General features: G+C 36.7%; 1 protein-coding gene across 15 annotated transcripts in view; it reads right to left on the bottom strand.

The window, feature by feature from the left end:
* Nucleotides 1-18,696, bottom strand: part of KMT2C (lysine methyltransferase 2C) — a 268,845-nt gene that overhangs the window by 24,847 nt on the left and 225,302 nt on the right. For all 15 annotated transcript variants that reach the window (XM_063101221.1, XM_063101226.1, XM_063101230.1 and 12 more), the window contains 6 exons: nt 15,609-17,413; nt 14,407-14,518; nt 11,796-11,874; nt 10,135-10,198; nt 8,110-8,342; nt 3,684-5,393 (listed from right to left, as the gene is read on the bottom strand). In XM_063101221.1, the coding sequence (XP_062957291.1) occupies nt 3,684-5,393; nt 8,110-8,342; nt 10,135-10,198; nt 11,796-11,874; nt 14,407-14,518; nt 15,609-17,413 (4,003 nt within the window). The remainder of the gene's footprint in view (nt 1-3,683; nt 5,394-8,109; nt 8,343-10,134; nt 10,199-11,795; nt 11,875-14,406; nt 14,519-15,608; nt 17,414-18,696) is intronic.

The raw sequence follows: 18,696 nt of genomic DNA, 5'->3' as shown, positions 1-18,696 counted from the left end.
GCTGGGGCAGCCTCTGCATAGTGGTCTTGGTGAGTTATTTTTGGTCCCCCTTAGGAACTGGTGAAATGTGAGGTCAGCTGAAACAATTCACAGGCTCCAGAAAAACTTTATAGCCTATGCGTCTTAGATGAGAGAACAGCTAGCCCCAGAAAGCAATAAGGAGAAACAACATGGTCCTTCAAATGAGCTCACAATCAAACATTTGACTGAAAAATAATGGCTATATACTTAAAACCAATGGGAGAGGACCTACATGATAGCAAATAAACTTTATTTTTGTCTTTAAGGTAAAGAATAAGTAGGTTTTTAAGGGTAGTGCTATCAATACTTAAAAATATAGGAATATTTTAATATCAATACAGTGATGAGTTGCTTATCAGTGGGAATACTAAATGCGGTGATTTCACTGTTGTGTGAAAGTGCTTTATGAAAGGGAACAGAATGAATTTTCCTACAACACCCCTAGTTACATGAGTGTGGCCCTCTACTATGTTACTAAGTCTCTCCGTGTTTCACTTTCCTCATCTGTTAAATGTGGTTTAGAATAATACCACCCCTACAAAGTTATGAACATCAAATTACAGGTAGGAATTGTGCCTGACACCCAGCAAGAACTCAGTGAGTATTTAGCTGTTATTAACTATTATTTTGCTATGATGATGGGTGGGTGGGAATCACTTAAAAATGCAAGAACTCTAAAGTAGACTTGGGGTCAGGCCTGACGTGTCAGATGCTTGGCTTTCTATATTAAAGTTCTGAGCTACCTTTAGGAGGCTCACCTGGGGGATAAACAAGACACTCCTCCTCAAGGTATTTTACAGAAGGTTTGTTTACACCAGCATCACCACAAACACATGAGTAATGTGTTACACTATGATGTTAAAATGGCTCTGACATCAGGAAGCAACAGGAATTTTTCAGCTCCATTCTAACCTTATAAGACCACCATCCCACATGTGGTCTGTTGCTGACCAAAACATTGTTAAGCAGTGCATGACTACTTTGTTATAGACAATTACAGTTGCTGAACTTCCTGTAATGAATTCTGCATTGAATCTTTGAGGACTTTGAAAACTATAGTTTCCAGTTATATTCTAAATATCTTACAGCATGGATGGCAAAATTTTTATGTAAAGGGCCCGATGGTAATTATTTTAGGTGTGGGCCATATGCCTCGTCATAATTACTCAAAGCAAATGCACTTAACAATGTTCCAATAAAACTTCTTAAATTCATGGGAAAAACTGAATTTTATTATAATTTTCACATGTGGCAAAATATTACTCTTCCTTAGATCTTTTTCCAACCATTTAAAAATGTAAAAACCATTCTTAGCTCATACAAAGAAGGGGAGAGGTGGAAGCAGGCTAGACTGCCCACTCCTGGGCTAGATCAGTGGTTCTCAAAGGGTAGTTCGCGGGGCAGTGGCAGCAATAGCCACACCACCTAGGACTGGTTAGAAACGCAAATTATCTGCTCCAACCCAGACCTACTGAATCAGCCAGCAATCAGTGTTTTAACAAGCCCTCCAGGTGATTGTCAAACATTAAAGTTTTGAGAACCATGGGCCTAGGGCAGTGCTTCTCCACTTCCTGTCAATCACCTGGGGCATCTGGTTAAACCACACATTCTGATTTGGTAGGCCCGTATTAGAGTTGGCATTTCTTAAAAAGCTCCCCGGGGATGTGAATGCTGCTCATCCCCAAGGACTGCACTTTAAGTAGCAAGGGCCTAAGACTTTCTTAACTGGCTTATAAGAGACTAATGATACAACTGCATATTAAGTATGTATGGGTCTAGCACTTTAAGTGCTTTACAGACATTATCTCTAATCCTCACAACTGTCCTAAAAAGCAGACATAAACTACCCTTACAAGACAACTTAATTACAGAAGAGCACAGATTAAAAATCTGCCTGATAAAAACAATCAACATTTTAATGTGTCTGTTTTCAATCATTTATCTATCCTAAATATATATATATATATACATATATACAATTTTTTTTTTCAAGTCACAATGGATCACACCTTGTATTCTTTAATTTTGGTGGTTGCTTTTTAAACTTAACACTTGGTTGTTGCCCATGACATTAACCGTTCTTACACAGCACAAATTTTAATATAAAATTGCTCAAGATGTAGCCTGTGCTCTCAAAGGAGCTATTTAAGTCATGTTAAATGGTACTACAAAAACAGGTATGTGAGCACATGGCATCAACACACATTTGATACTGGCTGACCTGAGAAAGGTATCTGGAAAAGAGGGTTCCAGAACTGAGTTTTAAAAGATAAAAAGAGGGCCGACCCCGTGGCGCACTCGGGAGAGTGCAGCGCTGGGAGCGCAGCAGTGCTCGCGCCGCGGGTTCGGATCCTATATAAGGATGGCCGGTGTGCTCACTGGCTGAGCGTGGTACGGCCGGTCACAAAAAGACCAAAAAGACAAAAAAAAAAAAAAAAAAAAAAAAGATAAAAAGATATTGGCCAGATACAGAAAAGAAGGCAGAACTGGCAGAAACGGCAGTAGAGAGGCATATATAGATGGTGAAAACAGAAAGACAGCTAGAGGTTTTGAGTCGTTCAGTACTCCTAAGGGCATAAGATGCCTCAGAGAAAGTGGCTAGAGATAGGGCTGGACAGTTAGGCAGATTTGCTGGTGAGAGATCGAGCTGGACAGTTAGGCAGATTTGCTGGTGACAAGTATGACTGGAAAAACATAACCATGAAAATTTACAAAAATTACATGACTCTACTGGGCCAACACTCAATCTCTACTGAATAGTCAAAGACAAATAAGAGAAAACAAAGACTAAGACCATACTTGCCGAAAGATTAATCCTAAAATTGCAAATTTGGACAACTAAATACACAACTCAACCCCTATTCAATCAAAATATGAAAATGATATAATTTAATTTGAGAAGCACTTTAAGGAATGCACTAGTAATGACACAGAACCTCTGAAAGACAAGGAGGCAAGAACTATTAAGCGGACAAATACCCATGACCTAGAAACCCCTAGAATAACTTAACGAAGTTAACTGAAATGAGGGGGAAGGAATCTTGTAAACATATATACAGTTAAGCTCTTCAAATTTAAAAAAAAAAAAAAAAGCAAATCCAATGTTAATAATCTAAAATGGGAAGAATATTGACACGTGGAAAACTACAAAGATGAAAATAGTAGCTACATGTTAAGATTACATTTGTATATGTTTTATAATAAGTTTTAATACATTGTAACACAATGGATTCCCACTATGGATTATCCCTGAGAGTCCCCAAGGATATTAACAGCGGTGCATGAGCTATCTTCTATATTTCAAAGAGATTAAAGGAAATTATGCACTTATTTACAACAAAGTACACAGACATTTACTACCTTTGTTCTAGACAGATCAACTTGGTGTGGTAATGAACTGCTGATAGGTCCTAGGTAACATGAAATGCAATATATGCCTTTGCTTTTTAAAAAAAACAGTAAACAAATTATTACTCAGTATAGTTTGTGCATGTAAGTGAAAATGTGGGTTCTATGGAGGTAGAAACAAAAAATGGTCCTTTACAGTAAAAAGGCTGTAAAATAGTGTTGAAATTAATATAGCTATTGGTAGTAATCTGCTATCAATATAATTTAAAACAAAAGAAAAAAAGTAAGTTGTAGTTTTCATGGCTCACACTTACCAATCCTTCAGCTGGGTTCTGCTTCTCAACTACTTTATCCTTTGTACAGTCATCTTCTGAACAAAAACTGCCTTCAGGTTTTTGATTTACAAGGGAAGATGACTTTTTATTTTTCAGCAAGTGCTTCAGAAGTTCATTCCCTGAATCTCCTTTGGCACCAGAGGCCCCGACAGAACAGGGAGGACTCTGTGCTGAGGAGACAGGACCAGCTGAGTTTTCCTGCACCTTACTACTAGTCTGTTCCTCCAACTTAGGCTGCTCTTGGCTTGGGTGTGGCTCCATCTCAGCCTTCTCCAGCTTTACCTCTTCGACTCCAGCAGGGGTTTCCGTGGATTGCTTACCCACCTCTGAGCTTGTGTAAGTCTGCTGATTTGGAGTTCCTTGTGAGAAATCACCGTTGGGCAGCTTATTTTCTGATTCTGTGCACAGCTGGCCTGCCGCCACACTGGGAACCAACGGGCCTACTGCTTGCACTGACTCCTGTTCTACTTGCTGAGGAAGTGCACTGGGTGTGCTCACTGCAGGAGTGGAGGTAGTTTCTGAGATGCTTGGAGTTGGGGGAGCAGTTATATCTGAATGCGGAGTTGAGGGTGCCTTGGTGGATTCTACATCGTCATCTTTTTTCTTTTTTCTTGTTCTTTTCTTTTTCCCTTTTTCTTCTGGGATTATATCAGAGTACAACTGAATGAGTGACTGGGTTGATCCCGGATAACTCTGTCCGTGGGTCACAGCAGGGTCTTGGCCACACGGGAGACTGTTGGTGGCTACTGGTGGTGCTGCAGGTAAAGCAGGTGTAAAAGGAGGCCTTGCTGGTGACTGCTGGAAGCTGGTCCCAGAAAGACTTCCATGTCCCTGCTTAACAGAATGGAAACTGGGGCTTCCACCAGGAATTGATGGCGAATCAGGAACAAATGAGGGAGGTCCTACTTGCCTTCGCTCATTGGTTTGCATGAAAGTTTGGGTGGGGGGTGAATTAATAGAGCCTTGCTGGATACTCTGCTGCTGTAAAACCTGCCCCATTTGCTGCTGGTGTTGTGGCGACTGCTGAAGGGGTCTTGAAGGTTGCATAAAATCACAAGGTAGGTCAGAGCTGTAGAATGGAATCTGGGACACAGATGTCCTACCACTTAGCTCTGAGCTCATCATGCCATGCTGCTCCATTTCCATCCTCTGCTGCAAAGCTCTTTGTCTGTCTACTTCTTGCATGAGTTGGATTCGTTGTCTTTCTTGCTGTTCTCGTAAACGTTCCTTCCGCTCCCGTTCTTGAAAACTTTCACTAAAGGGGTTGTTGTCATCAAATTCTACCCGAGGTGATGGTCCACTCTGTGGATTTGCATTTGACACTGTCCCTGGGGCTGCTGTGCAAGTTTTTATTGGTAACTGGGCAATTGGGGGCTGAATCCTAGGAGGATTGAGGGGGAGGTGAGCAGGAGCATTGGTAGGTTGCCATCCAGGTAAACTGGGCATTCTAGCAGGGCTGGTGTGGCCAGAAATGACTGCTGTGTGCTGCTGGTGCTGCAGCTGCTGTGGTACCATGGGGAAGCTGGGTTGGCTCATGGTGGGTGGAGGGGCACCTGGAACTAGGGGTGGCTGGGACTGTACGCCAGACATTACGGCAGGTGGGGCCATTGCACATTGCTGCTGCTGTTGTTGCTGTTTGATCCGATAATCTTCAATCAACTCAGCATGCTCTTTTTGTTGTTTACGAATCTGGAATAATAAAATTAATCATTACTCATTTATACATAGCACAGGTATCTAACTTTTAAAACACTGGCTTATGATTTTGGCAGGGGTTATACAGAAGGCAATCAGACCTTGTAGAGGCAAAAATATTTTCCTTAGGCAATGGCAAAAACCACAAAAATTAGATTGATAAGCCTTATAACAATCGGATTTTTTGAACGCTGTCTGTAAAAGTTCTTCACATATAAAATACCAAAAACAAATTTCAAAAACATTTTTAAAAATGAATGTTAAGAAAATCTTACTGTGAAAGTCATATACTATTTACATATTGACAATATGACACAACAATAAACAAAAGCTACACAGGAAGCAGCTAATTGTGATGCTTTAGAAGTTACATTAATACACAAGGTTAGAATATCTGAGACTTAACTCAAACTTTAACCATTTAAACATGTTAAGATTTTATTCCTTAATTATATAAAATTACACAATATTTTAAAACAAAATGAATTAGTAGCACATATAACTACACCCCACTCCTGGGCTAAACAGACTAGATTTGTGAAACTAAAAAGATTTTTAAAACTCTTTGAATTTAATGGGTGACATACTCAAATTATAATTTCTGAAATCTATACAGGCTCTGAGATAATATATTAAATAGTTTCTAAATAGGCTCTTAATATGACTGACTAATGTCAATTAATTCATTCATTCCAAAAACTTCTGAGTCCTAGTGTGACAGACACTACAGACCAAATGCCAATCAAGATGCGATACATTTTCTTGAAGACCTCACCATCTTATTCAGTGAGCTGAGAAAAAAGGGAGGCAAAATGACGTGTGTATATCTTTGAGAATTACTCAATTTTTAGATAAATATTATGCTAGCATACTGAACCCAGTAGTTCTAATAATTTTTCCACTTATTTTCTTGGGTTTCTCAGGCAGACTAACATATTTTCTGCAAATAATGGTGTTGGTTTCTTCTTTAGTAGTTCTTTTCCAGAAGCTGTACAACTCCTTTTTTATTTTCTTATCTTTCCTGGCCAGTTTGCTGAATAGAACTGAGAAATTACCTTTGGACTGGTGAAGCAGGAATAAAGTACATAAAGCACCTACAACAGTGGCTGGGATGTACAAGATAGTCATCATCCATGCCTTTCCTACAACATTTTATAACACTTTAAAACATTATCATCAACTGCTCATCTTCATGAGATTACACTGGATTGCTAGCAACTATGTAACAGGATTTCTCCCATTTTTCAAGAAAAGTATTAGCTTGTAAACAGGATTTGATACATGGATATGCAAGGTCTAAAGACCTCATACAAATACACCAGAAGGCAATAAATGTGCTAAAAATACTTTAAAAGAAATATCTATTTTTAAAAGAATACTTACCTGGAATAAACATGGACCCAGAGAGTGAATTTAAAGAGAATAGAAAGCTCTCATTCTGGAATTATCCTAGTTTTAAACAATAGGAATAATATTATAATCACCTTCTGCTGGAACATTAATGAGGCTTGAAGAGAAGACATCTGAGACCAAATCCCTAATACAACAGGGAAGCTATGTGCAGACATGTCACCTAACCTCAACAACGACTCCCCAGTATCTTCATCTGTAAAATGGTGATAACACTCACTCCTTCAGAAAGGTACAGACAGGCTAGATGAGATAATGTATGTGAAGGTGCTTCCTCGAGTACTGCACAGAGAGTGCTCGTGTTTTTACTGTGCCAGAGTCTACTCTGAATCATCCCCTCTATGGTATTAACATTTGGATTTCTTCTTAATTTTATTTTAAAAATTAAAACTGACAATTAAAAGCAAAGTTTACTTTTTTGTTGTACAATGCTATGAACTTCAACACATGTAGAGACTCGTGTAGCCATCACCACACTGAAGACAGAGGAGGTCCATAACCCCTGAAAACTCACTCATTGTGCCACCCTCTTTGCAGTCAAAACTTCCTTCCCGCCACTCCCTAATCTTTGGCCATCAGTAATTTACTGTTCATCTTTACAATTTTCTCAATTCAAGAGTGTATATAAATGCAATCAGTATATAACCTTTTGAGATTGGTTTCTTTTACTCAGCATAGTGCTCTTGAGATCAAAGTTGTTGCATGAATCAACAGTTCATTCTTTGTTATTGCTATGTAACATTCCACTGTATGGATGTACCATGCTTTATTTTTAACCATTTACCATTCCAGTTTTTGGTGACTATGAATAGAGCTGCTATAAACATTCATGTACAGGTTTTTGTGTGAATCTAAGTTTTTAATTCACATGGGCAAATACCTAGAAGTTAGCTCTGGGCCCATTTTGAACACTATTATTGTTTTATCTTAAATAAAATGTTAAAATATTACTTCTTTTTCAGTATAATTATTGTCCAGTTTGAGCATTTTGAGAAACATCTGGTTTACAATGGAAGATAACAGCAAAATGGTTTCATTTTTCAGGAATCGTGAGAATTAATTTCTACAGTGGCATTTATTAAGTATGTGCTCTGTGACCATCTCACTAAGGAAAGGATTGGGGGTGTTACTTCTTCAGTTATTAAGAAGTCTCAGTGCTGTTGCTTTTTGGCAGTATACTTTTATATACCATTTACACTAATCAAAATCCTGTATCATTAATGAATGATATTAATGAATGACCAAAACATTCTACTCATTAACAGTCTTAATGGTTTCTACTTAGCAAACCTATTATTACCTGTTCTAGCTGTTTCTGAACCATGCTTTGCTGTTCAGTAACATGCTTGAGTTGTTCTGCATCCTCTTCTGGAAATTCACGCCCAGCTTTCTTGGCAGTACGCTGTTTAGCTGAAAGGGCCTTCTTAGATTTTCTGTGTGCACCAATTTGTTCTTCAAGATATTTCTGCTGCATCTGAAGAAGCTGTTGGGTTTCCTGAAGCCATTCTTCATACTGCTTACGCTGTGAATCATCTGAAGAAAAATTAAAAATTCATCTGTGTTAATTTTCTAAAGGGTCCTATTATAAAAGTTACACAAATCCATTTTGTAGGAAAATACAATTTAACCATGACCATTTAATAGAAAATTTGAAAACACAATACTAAATATTGGACCATTACGTAACTATAAAGTACATTTTAGAAAAATATTTGAGAAACCCAGAGAATGCATATTCTTAGGATACTGGTTAACTTAATATTTATAAATACTACAAAATCCTATCTTCAAAAAGCAGAAGACTTTTATCTAATGGAATGCCTTTATCTACTGAAATACCAGATTCTCCAACCCATAAACCAAATTATACATTAAGTTAAACATACATTTATTAATTAAACTTCACAGACTTTGAAGAGACAAAGACATATCTCATTAAAGTCTAGAGCACAGAGTAATAATAATTTTCCATGATAATAATTTTCTTGTTTATAAGGTTTTCCGTATTTCTTAATAGTGAAAAAAATGTCCTAAGCTGAGAGAAAGGGAACCCAGAATGTTTAAGAAAGGACCGATTTGAAGTCTGTTCTATAAAGGAAATCCATAAGTTGAAAACTTTGGTAATTTTTGGTAATTCTGTAATTTATACTTTTATAAATAGGGGACAGAGTAAACTCTTTTCTACTTCCATGACTGCCATTACTATCTCCCCAAATAGCAGCGTCTCTTCATCGTGCGCCAATACCCTTCTTCACTCTGCAAGGGCACTTTTCTCTTTTTTTCCCCAGGGGGAAAAGAAAAAAAAAAGATCATCTTATGTAGTGAAATTCTGAATATACCTTCTTAACTCACTACAAGACAAAGAAATGAATAAATACAATTTCAAGAAGGACATTAGTTGAAAATAACATCAACAATAACAGAATATTGTCATACATTAAGAATCCAACCAAAGCCAATGGGCACAATAAAGCCAGAAAAAGCCAGTTGGTTACATCAGTTTGTTTTTAATGCAAATATGTACTCGAATTATAATCATAATTAATGCAGGGGGAATTTCAAAAGATCACTTTGGGTTTGTTCCTAAACCCAGAAGTTCCAGTACATGTATGAACTTGAAATCTAATCTAATAAATTTGAAGGGCATTTTTCAAGAACAGGCTTTTTCACAAGATTTCAGAAGTTCTGCTTCTGGTAGAATGAGACCTACCGCAAGGAAAGCCTTTCTGGTTTCTGGAACCAGGAGAGCAGAGGTAAGCAAAATGAAAAATAATGGTGAAAAAAAAGTTAGCTAAACAGTCTGAAGATTTCAGAAAGGTTCAGTTCAGGGAGGACTTTAAATACTATTCTGAACCACCTTAGGACCCCCTGAAGATAACTAGAAAGGATTCAGGGGCATCCTGCATACTTGACCTTCACACCATGCTGCTAACCCAACTTATTTCTACGCCTATTCCCTTTGTTTTTCCCATTTAGTGTCCTTGTCATTTAGGCAGACAATCATTAGAGCAAAAAGTGGTTTAATTCTATAGATTGTAAAGTGCCCAATCTACATAGAAAAACAGCAACAACAATATTGAAGAGAATGGGGAAGATAATTTTTTTGTATCAAAACACTTATCTCTAACTTCATGCACAGTGAAAGAAAAGCAATGAAAACACATGCCTTGAAGAAAGATGCCTGACAGGGCAGTGATGTTTAATAAAGAAGAGGGCACTTAGGCTTAAAATAACACAGCTAAACTAACTCCAGGTTTTTAGAACAACACAAATATTGTGCAAACAAGCAATCCCCAGAAAACATGTAACTTAGATTTATACTTACTGACAAAGCCTGGACCAAAATTTGGAGGATTAGGCCTAGAAATCTGATGTGTTATACTGCCATCCTAAAATAAGTAAAATTTACAAATACGTTTATTCCACATTTCAGTTAAAGGGAAAAATAAAACTTTAAATAGAAAGAAAAAAAAAATAGAAGGAAAAAACACTTAATTTTCTAAGATACCTTCACTTTCTAAGATAAAGTTTTGATTTTTATAAAAAGTAAAATGAATTTAGTGGTGACAATTTAATTTCTGAAAACTTATTACTGTCTCTGAACTACTATATTTTCCAGATTTTGATTAAAAAACAATTACACTTGAGGCACAATATTATTCCTCAGACATACAATACTAGGGCAAATCAAGTATTGTTAATACAAAGCTAGAGACCCACATAAAAATCTCACTTTTTGATGAAGTCTACCTGCTTCCTTCTACAATCAGACTTACAAACACAGGTTCCAGATTTTTTACTAAATGCCACCCCATAGCACAGTTATTTCCAAGAACTAATGTCTCTAACATGCACAAACAATAAAAGAAAAATAATTAAAAACATTGGTCTTATTTTCTAATTAAATGTCTTGTTTCTTTCAGGGTAATTGAATACATAGCTATTAATCTCACAATTCCTGGGCAACTACTGATAAAGTTAATTTTGAAAAACCATTTACCCAGTCGTAACAAGTTCTGTTAGCTGTATACAAGGTAACATTTGTAAATGATACTAGCAACCAGAATGTTCAATATTTATGTGCAGTTATTATATATGTCCAGTTATGTGCAATATTTACAATACTGCAAGGCAGGTGTTATAACATTCCACAGACCAGAAAAGAAAGGTTAAAGAACTTGCCCAAAGTGGCACAGTAAATTCATAGTGAAACTGGGTTTTTCTGTTTTTTTTCTTTTTTTTGGGGGGGGGGGGCCTCAGCTACAAAGGCTGCTTTTTCCATTGTATCAAATGGCATCTGTCTCTTCTTTTAATAATGAAAAGGATAACATTATTAGAATAAGTTCTAAAGCCTAACTGGCAGGGCAAAAGAGAAAATTGCAAAAGGACATATAGTAGGTAGCTCTCTCTCTCTTTTTTCTTCCTAGGTAGAATTTTTTTTTTTTTAAATCGCTGACGAAAGGTTCTATACAAAATCAGCAGTTTTAATTCTCCAGACATTGCTTAGCACTAACATAACACAAATATTTACAATTACAGCTGATTATAAATGACAAATATTCAAAAAACTGAATTATTCCAAGAGAAATAGAACAGGCCTATCTATATCTAAATAGAATGATCATAAATCATTATTTTGTACTGTTGATAGTAGTTTTACAAATTGAATGTAATAGACTAATTCCAAAATGCAGGACATGAAAATGTCTTTGTGGAGTTAAAAATAAATAAAAGTAAAACCAAAATCCCTAAGCATTTGATTTCCTTCCAAGTGATTCCTACTCTTAAGTACACAGTGCCTTTTCAGAAATTACAATATTTTTAACCTTAATTTATCTTTTAAGAAAACAAGAAGATTCCTTATTTCTGCTGGGCTAATAATAAATCCTTGGCAGTGTTCTGAGTCTACAACTGTCTAGAAGGGCCCTCACCATAAAGAATAGGTTTGGTGAGCAGAACAGAGTAACCAATTGCAAACAGCATTACCTGAGACATTGCCTGTGTGACGAGGTTCTGGCCCTCACTGCTCTGTGCTCCAGCCACTGACTGTCCCATAAAGGGGAACCTGTGAAAACGAAGTATCAAATGATGAGCCTTTAGATCTAAAATTATTTTAGGTGCTTAACAATCTTCTCTTCTAGGGAAAAGAAGGGACAATATTCTCATTGAAAACGCAAACCCCCTTTCCTGTGCACCAAGCACATTTGATCCTCACTGCACCTGTAGGAAGTGTATTCTCATAGCATCCTTGTGTTACTTAGGATGAAATTAAGATTCAGAGAGATTAAGAAACTTTCCCACAAGGACTGGGGAGGCTGCAATAAGTGGTCTGCTGGGCTGACTCCAGAAGGTTTATTTTCTGTTCTATGCCTCACTGTACCTTAAAATAAAATGAATTCAAGCCTTCAGGATAAAAATATGGTGAAGATTTAGTTTTACTACATAAACCCTAAGAAAATTTTTTCTTGTTCCAATCTTTATTATTCATTAATTGGCAGCTTAGCTACTTTGTATTCTAAAACAAAAGATAACATCTCAATTAGGAAGTTTTCATGTTTTTTCATACATTTCTATAGCTAATGTTTAAGAAAATAAAACGTTAGTGTCTATCCAAGAAACATCTACATGGTTAAAAACAATTAGTGAAAAAATTACTTACTCTAATTAAAACAATAAAAATTTCACAGAAGCATTACTGCTTATATGAAAACATTTCCTCTAGAGTTAACATAATGCTTTAACATATCAAGATACACACACCATACAATTTTCAAAATATACTCCAAATAAATATACATAAATTCCAAATACTGTACATTAGTACTTAATTACTACTGAAGTCTAGAATATATGCTTTTTTTACTCAGGTTTTGGATTCATCTATCACTTCTCCCCCTGTTACAGCTCTGGTCTAGATGATCTCTTAATCCAAGTATCACTCACTGTCTATCATCCTCACTGAACACATCACACTACCCTAAGAAGGGACTATCACCTCCGCTTCTCCAAAGCACACCGCAGAAGAGTAAACAATACACTGAGTCAATGACTGTCAATATATATCTAACTGGCACAGATACTGAAATACATAGATACTGAAAGAGCTGATACACATAGATACTGAAAGAGCATCAGATACTGAAAGGGTTCTAATTCTGAGGTTCGTATTTTAAACTAAGTGCTAAATAAAATTTAGCATTTCCTTCTATCTTGACTATAGGCAGCAAACTACAATATTATTAGCAGTACCATGATGGTCACCAATAAAAGACAAATTATTTTTTCTATCAAGTGTTGCAGATACCTGGTAGATTATTTATATTCATCATTACTTGGAAATATGGTAGTTATGAGACTTATTGCTAAGTTTGTTAGTACATTAAGTAGCAAATATACTATAAATTTAATTACATTTTATTAACTATATTTCAAATATGTTATTTCCTTTATAATTCTATGTCTTGGTTTTCTCCATATAAAACGTTCTGAGAAGAATTTCAAAGGCTTTGCTGGAATGCCAAAAAGGTTCAAGACATAAAAAGGCTTATTAAGAACCCCTGTGATAGAGGAATAGTGTTAATAAATGCTGCTTGATAATGAAAATCATTAGAAACCACTACTCTACTTTGATCTCAAAATGCTTCTTAACCATGTCCAAAGTAACTCAACAATTGAAAAAAACTATATATACCCTTAAGGATTCAAATTCCTTTGAAGTATCATATTTATCTTAAATTCATGCAGATTTTATACTCAATTCCATAATCATCTGCTTCTTACAAAAAAAAGTTTTTCAACAAGAACATTAAGCTAAATTGAGGCTGTATGCTTACTCTACTGACAGAGGTTCTCAAACAGCAACATACATAAGAATCATTCATGGCGCTTGCTAAAAATACAGACATACAGGCACCATCTCCAGATATTCTGATTTCAGTAGGTCTGGAGTACAGCAAAGAAACTGGCACTTTTAAAAAAATCATCACATAATTCTGCTGGTGGTCCATGATCAAATTTAAGAAACATTGCCCTGTGGTTAATTACCCTTAGGGAGCATAAATCCTCTAATTTCAGAAATTCAGATAGTCAAACAACTCTTCTTTAGTGCATAATTTCCACTGTTCTACTAAGAATGAGAAGACTTACATACTATCCAACCCCTAACTTCCAATGGTCCTCTTATCTACTCCTCATGACTTTTTTTTTCTGATTCAAAATCAGTTTCAGGACATTTTATTTTACAGCTGAATTCAGTTGCCCTTAATCCCTCAGTATCTTAACTAAAAGAAATTTCATAGTATTAACAATTCTAAAGGCATTTAAAAAGGAACATACTTTAAATACTTTAGATTTCCTGGTTGATTAAGTCAAACTTCCAAGTTTTTCTATCATGTTACTATGCTTACACCTCCTGAAACTGATGAAAATGAATTCTTCACACTGGTATAACATTTTACACCTGGTTATACCCAACTGACATCACAATTTGAATATTTATCATTCATTCCTGGAATGCAGACTTTTGAGTTTTGGTATACTCTTTCTAGGAACCAGTCGATTCCATGCATGTCTGCACTCTCTGAAGCACCCCACCTACCTGCTCATCACCATTGGTGGCATGCCCAGGTTGTTCTGTGCCATCACTTTATTTATGCCTTTAAGGGCCACCATTTTGGCTTTCATTATAGGATCTGTAATTGCATCAAAATCTAAAGAAGAAATATATTTTAAAGTTACTTACTTCATAGTTTTTGGTTCAAGGTACACTAAAAGGTAATTCAAGTATCACAAACATTATGTAATTTATAGACGCTCACACCTTATTTAATAATCATTATAGGTTTCTGTACTAGATAAATAATTATGAGATGGTTCACAACCTTATCCTGAATTTAATCGCATTTTAGTGATCCATAATTGAAGCATGCTTGAATACCTTAGTCCTGCAGGAATTTAAACAAGAAATCTGTCAAATTTAAGAGAGATCATAGCAATAATCTAAAGCAATACCAACTTTTCCTTTCAACCAACTTTTGCAATGCTAATCAGAATGGCTTCTTTAGTAGTGTAACATCATGAAAGAAAATTTGCAGTTATTTCTGATACTAAGGAATTCCACAAAATTAGTTATCACTCTTAAAAGAATAATACATCAGTTTCTTGAGGGTATAATCCCACAATATGAGGCTACTGAGAAAAGACCTCTTTGCATGTAAATGGAAAAAAGGGAGCAATATGATGAAATTGGTACTGTATATAGGACAGAATGTCAATTTTACTGTTTAGAAGAAAGCATTCCATGGATATGTGTCCTTGATTACTAATTTTTGTTCTTAGAGGCATTGAGCATTTTGACTGCATTGCTTTTGTTGTTGTTTTTAAAATTAGTAAGCTATCAGAAATAAAGAGGTTTATATGGCCAAAAACTGCCAACCACTTTTTATATACAAAAGGACAGTAGGAAGCTTTATTTCTATCATAATTTCCTTAAATTCCTCTTTCCGTGACTCTGAAAATACATGTCAAACAATAGTTGGAAGGTAGGCATTACAAAGAAGACTCTAGTTTCTATTAATAACTTAAAGAATGGAATTGTGGTCTGCAACTCACAGTTTTGAATTTCTTGATTAACCAAGAAGAAATCTAAAACTCTTAATTGCTTTCATTTTAAAGCTCATGGAAGAACAGGAAAACTCTGCTTTATTACAAATGTAATTTTAATAATAAAATTTCATAAGCACACTGCACGCCCCCCTCATGCCCATAGTAATATATGTTGAGACTCAAGGGAATTCCTACCAATGTTAGGGAAGAACGGTTCTGACCGCTGCCGAATCATGGCTTGCATCTGTCTTTGCTGCTGCTGTTCTTGCCTCTCTTGATCCAAAAGATCCTGCAGAAGTAGGGGTTGTTCCTCTAGAAGGAGGGGCCTCTCTCTATTCTGCTGGGCTAATGTTTGAGGAATCATGAGCTGCTGGGGTCCAGACTGACTTGTTAGAGGCATAGTTTGATTTGTAGGTTTTCCTGTCCCCAAATTGTGGGTAACTATCGACTGACCCTGAATAAATCCTGGATTTACCTGCACACCCTGAGAAAAAGCATGATTTACCCTAGAGACCACGGTTACATTAGAATTCACTGTATTATCCAAAACATGGCCAGGTGGGGCCAGTAAAGTAGAAGGCAAACTCGACACATGAGTAGATGGTGAGGCTGGCAGAGTTGGTGGCGGAGATCCCAATGGCCTAATGTCTGAATTATCAGACTTTTCATTAGCAAGTAAACTTGACAGGACTGGAGTTGATCCAGTTATGCCACAAGAGTTTATCACGTCTTGAGCAGGCACTTGAGTGGATCCTTGTATGACGTTTGCACTGGAGCCAGCAGTTTCTCGATTAGTTCTTTCCTCAAGTAGATCTGGATCACAAGGCTGCGCAGAAGTCTTTTCTCCCTCATTTAGGTCTGTTTGCGCAGATGCCTGTGAGCAGAGAGTGCCAACACTGTCCTTAGTCTCACCACTTTTTTCAACTTCACATCTGGCTTCCTCTTTAGAACCTGGAGATAGTACTTCTGTTTTTATCTCATTAGTAACAGTAGATTTTTTCTGTGGCGAATGTTTATCAGAAAGAACCACAGTTTTGTCTTCTTGCTTTTTTTTTGGTTCAACAGATACACACTGTTTATCTAACTTATCGTCAATTGGAACATTAAGGTCTAGTTCTTCATTAAACACGCTTTTCTTATCTCCTAGGTCAAGTTCTGGATCTGTATACGCAATGATATCAAACTCTCCTGACCTTAAAAGGTCGTCCAAGTTGGGATCATTAGTTTCTAAATTACCTAAAGTATCCAGTTCATCTCCCTTGCCATCCTCAGTATCTAAATTTAAATTTTCAAGATCTTCATCATCCAAATCTTTGACTTCAACCCCCTCAAGATCTTTCACATCCAGTTCTTTCACAGCAGGATCATCAGAATCGAGTTTTTCTTCGAGACCATCAGAAGACTGACTGGTTATCTGTAAACTATCAGATGTTGTTTCAGCTGGTGTAGATGTTGACAGAGGAGCCTCTGAAAATTCACCACCTAAGGGATGACTGAGAGACCTCATGACCATAGAAGATGAATGAACAGGATGACCTTGCTCTTGCTGAGATGGTGTCACTTGTTCCAAATTTGGATGCACAGGAAGCTGATTAGGTAGACCTTGGGGAGGTCGTCTCATGGGGTCTGTATGTCTAGGGCTTGCAAAGTCTGGCCGGGGAATGAAGTTTCCATGTCTTGAATGAGAAGGTGCCTCTATAACATTGCCAGGAGAAGAACTGAAAGGCGGCTGTGGCCTTCCGTCAGGCGCCCTATGCCTCAATTCAATAAATGCTTGGCCCAGTATGTTGTGCTGCTGAACTGGCAGACTCTGTGGTGGGAAATGCTGAGGAAGTCCAACCGGGTTACTCATTTGTGAGTTATTTAAAGGCCTAGGCATATCTACAGATATTGATCTTCTTAGCTGTGGAGGAACTCCAGGTCCTTGTATTTGTTGAGGAGGCACAAGGAAGCGTTCCTGAGTTGACATGGTACCATGGCTACCTCCTGGAAAACCAAATCTAAAAAAAAGCAAATAGTTAAGCATTATGCTAAATTTAGAGTTAGATTGGAAAAAAGTTAAAGAAGTTTCATATTAAACTGTAGACACAAAATTACTGTTGCAAAAAATATAAAACTACCGTTGCCAAATACAACTTAGAAAAAAATTATAAGTGTTAAAAAGTATATGAATACTTTTAAGTATTCACATGCAAGTGAGTTTTTGCTAAGAACCCTACCACCTCTGAGCTCCATGATGACAAAGGAACCAAGCAGATGGAATCAACTATTCAGAAATAAGAACAACGCTACAAAAGCTTCTGAGTAAGGGCTGGTTTTTTTTTTTATCAATATTTATGGAGGCTCTGTGGGTGAAGCTGACTTGGGGGGATTCTTGAGTGAAGACAGGAAGCCTAACAAATTGGACCAGAGAGACTCATAGGAATGCAAAGGCACAGGCGTGACAACTGGATAGACCAAATAAACCTACTTGCTTGAAAGCAATGAGAAGAATGGGAGGTAGTAAGAGATTAAGAAAAAGGGGGGGGGGGGGGTAGGCATCATCTGTAAAGACTGAGTAAATGAATAAATTATAGGACTATTTGTATTTATATTGTACCTCATTCTACAAAGTATTACAAGGCAACTTACAAAGAAATACAGAACAACAGGCATAAATTATAACTGAGGTGGAAGAAAAAAGGAAAATAAGGGTAAGAATGTAACAGAATTAGGTGTAAGACTAAAAAGCATATCTTAGAAAACTAAAAGTATAACTTAAAGAACTATCTCCTCATTGTAACCAGGGCATAAGCTTGGCTTTGGCCTTTCTACCAGCCACTTTGAAAAAGGAAACAAGGTTGTGATTCATCATCACACTAACTTTACAACCCTATTTCTCCATGGAGAGTTCCTAAAGAAAAACATCCTTTCAAATAAGAAATCTCCACAAATAATTTACAACATAAATTAAGAGTAGAAATTCAGGGAGAGGACGAGTCCCATCAGTCCTCATGTCACAGGAGGCTTTGCCTGTACGTGGAAAGGGCATTTGGAGGACGTGATTTGACTGGTATGATAAATTACATCATTATGGCTGCAAGATAATGCTAATACACTTAATAATTTAAAAATAGGAATGTTTTTGGAGTCTTTAGAGTTCTTAAAAGGAAAAAAAGTCCATGACTTCTCACTGGTTGACAATAACACTGATCATATCTCAAAGGGAAGAAAGAAGTAGAAAGCAGCAACAACTTCCTGATTAATAGTAACTTCATTTCTTTATTTCCTTCTTCTAACAGCA

This window comes from Cynocephalus volans, chromosome 6 (assembly GCF_027409185.1).
Source record: "Cynocephalus volans isolate mCynVol1 chromosome 6, mCynVol1.pri, whole genome shotgun sequence".
Classification (NCBI taxonomy): domain Eukaryota; kingdom Metazoa; phylum Chordata; class Mammalia; order Dermoptera; family Cynocephalidae; genus Cynocephalus; species Cynocephalus volans.
The sequence above is the reverse complement of the archived record's forward strand: the minus strand, read 5'-3'. Positions and strand labels throughout refer to the sequence as shown.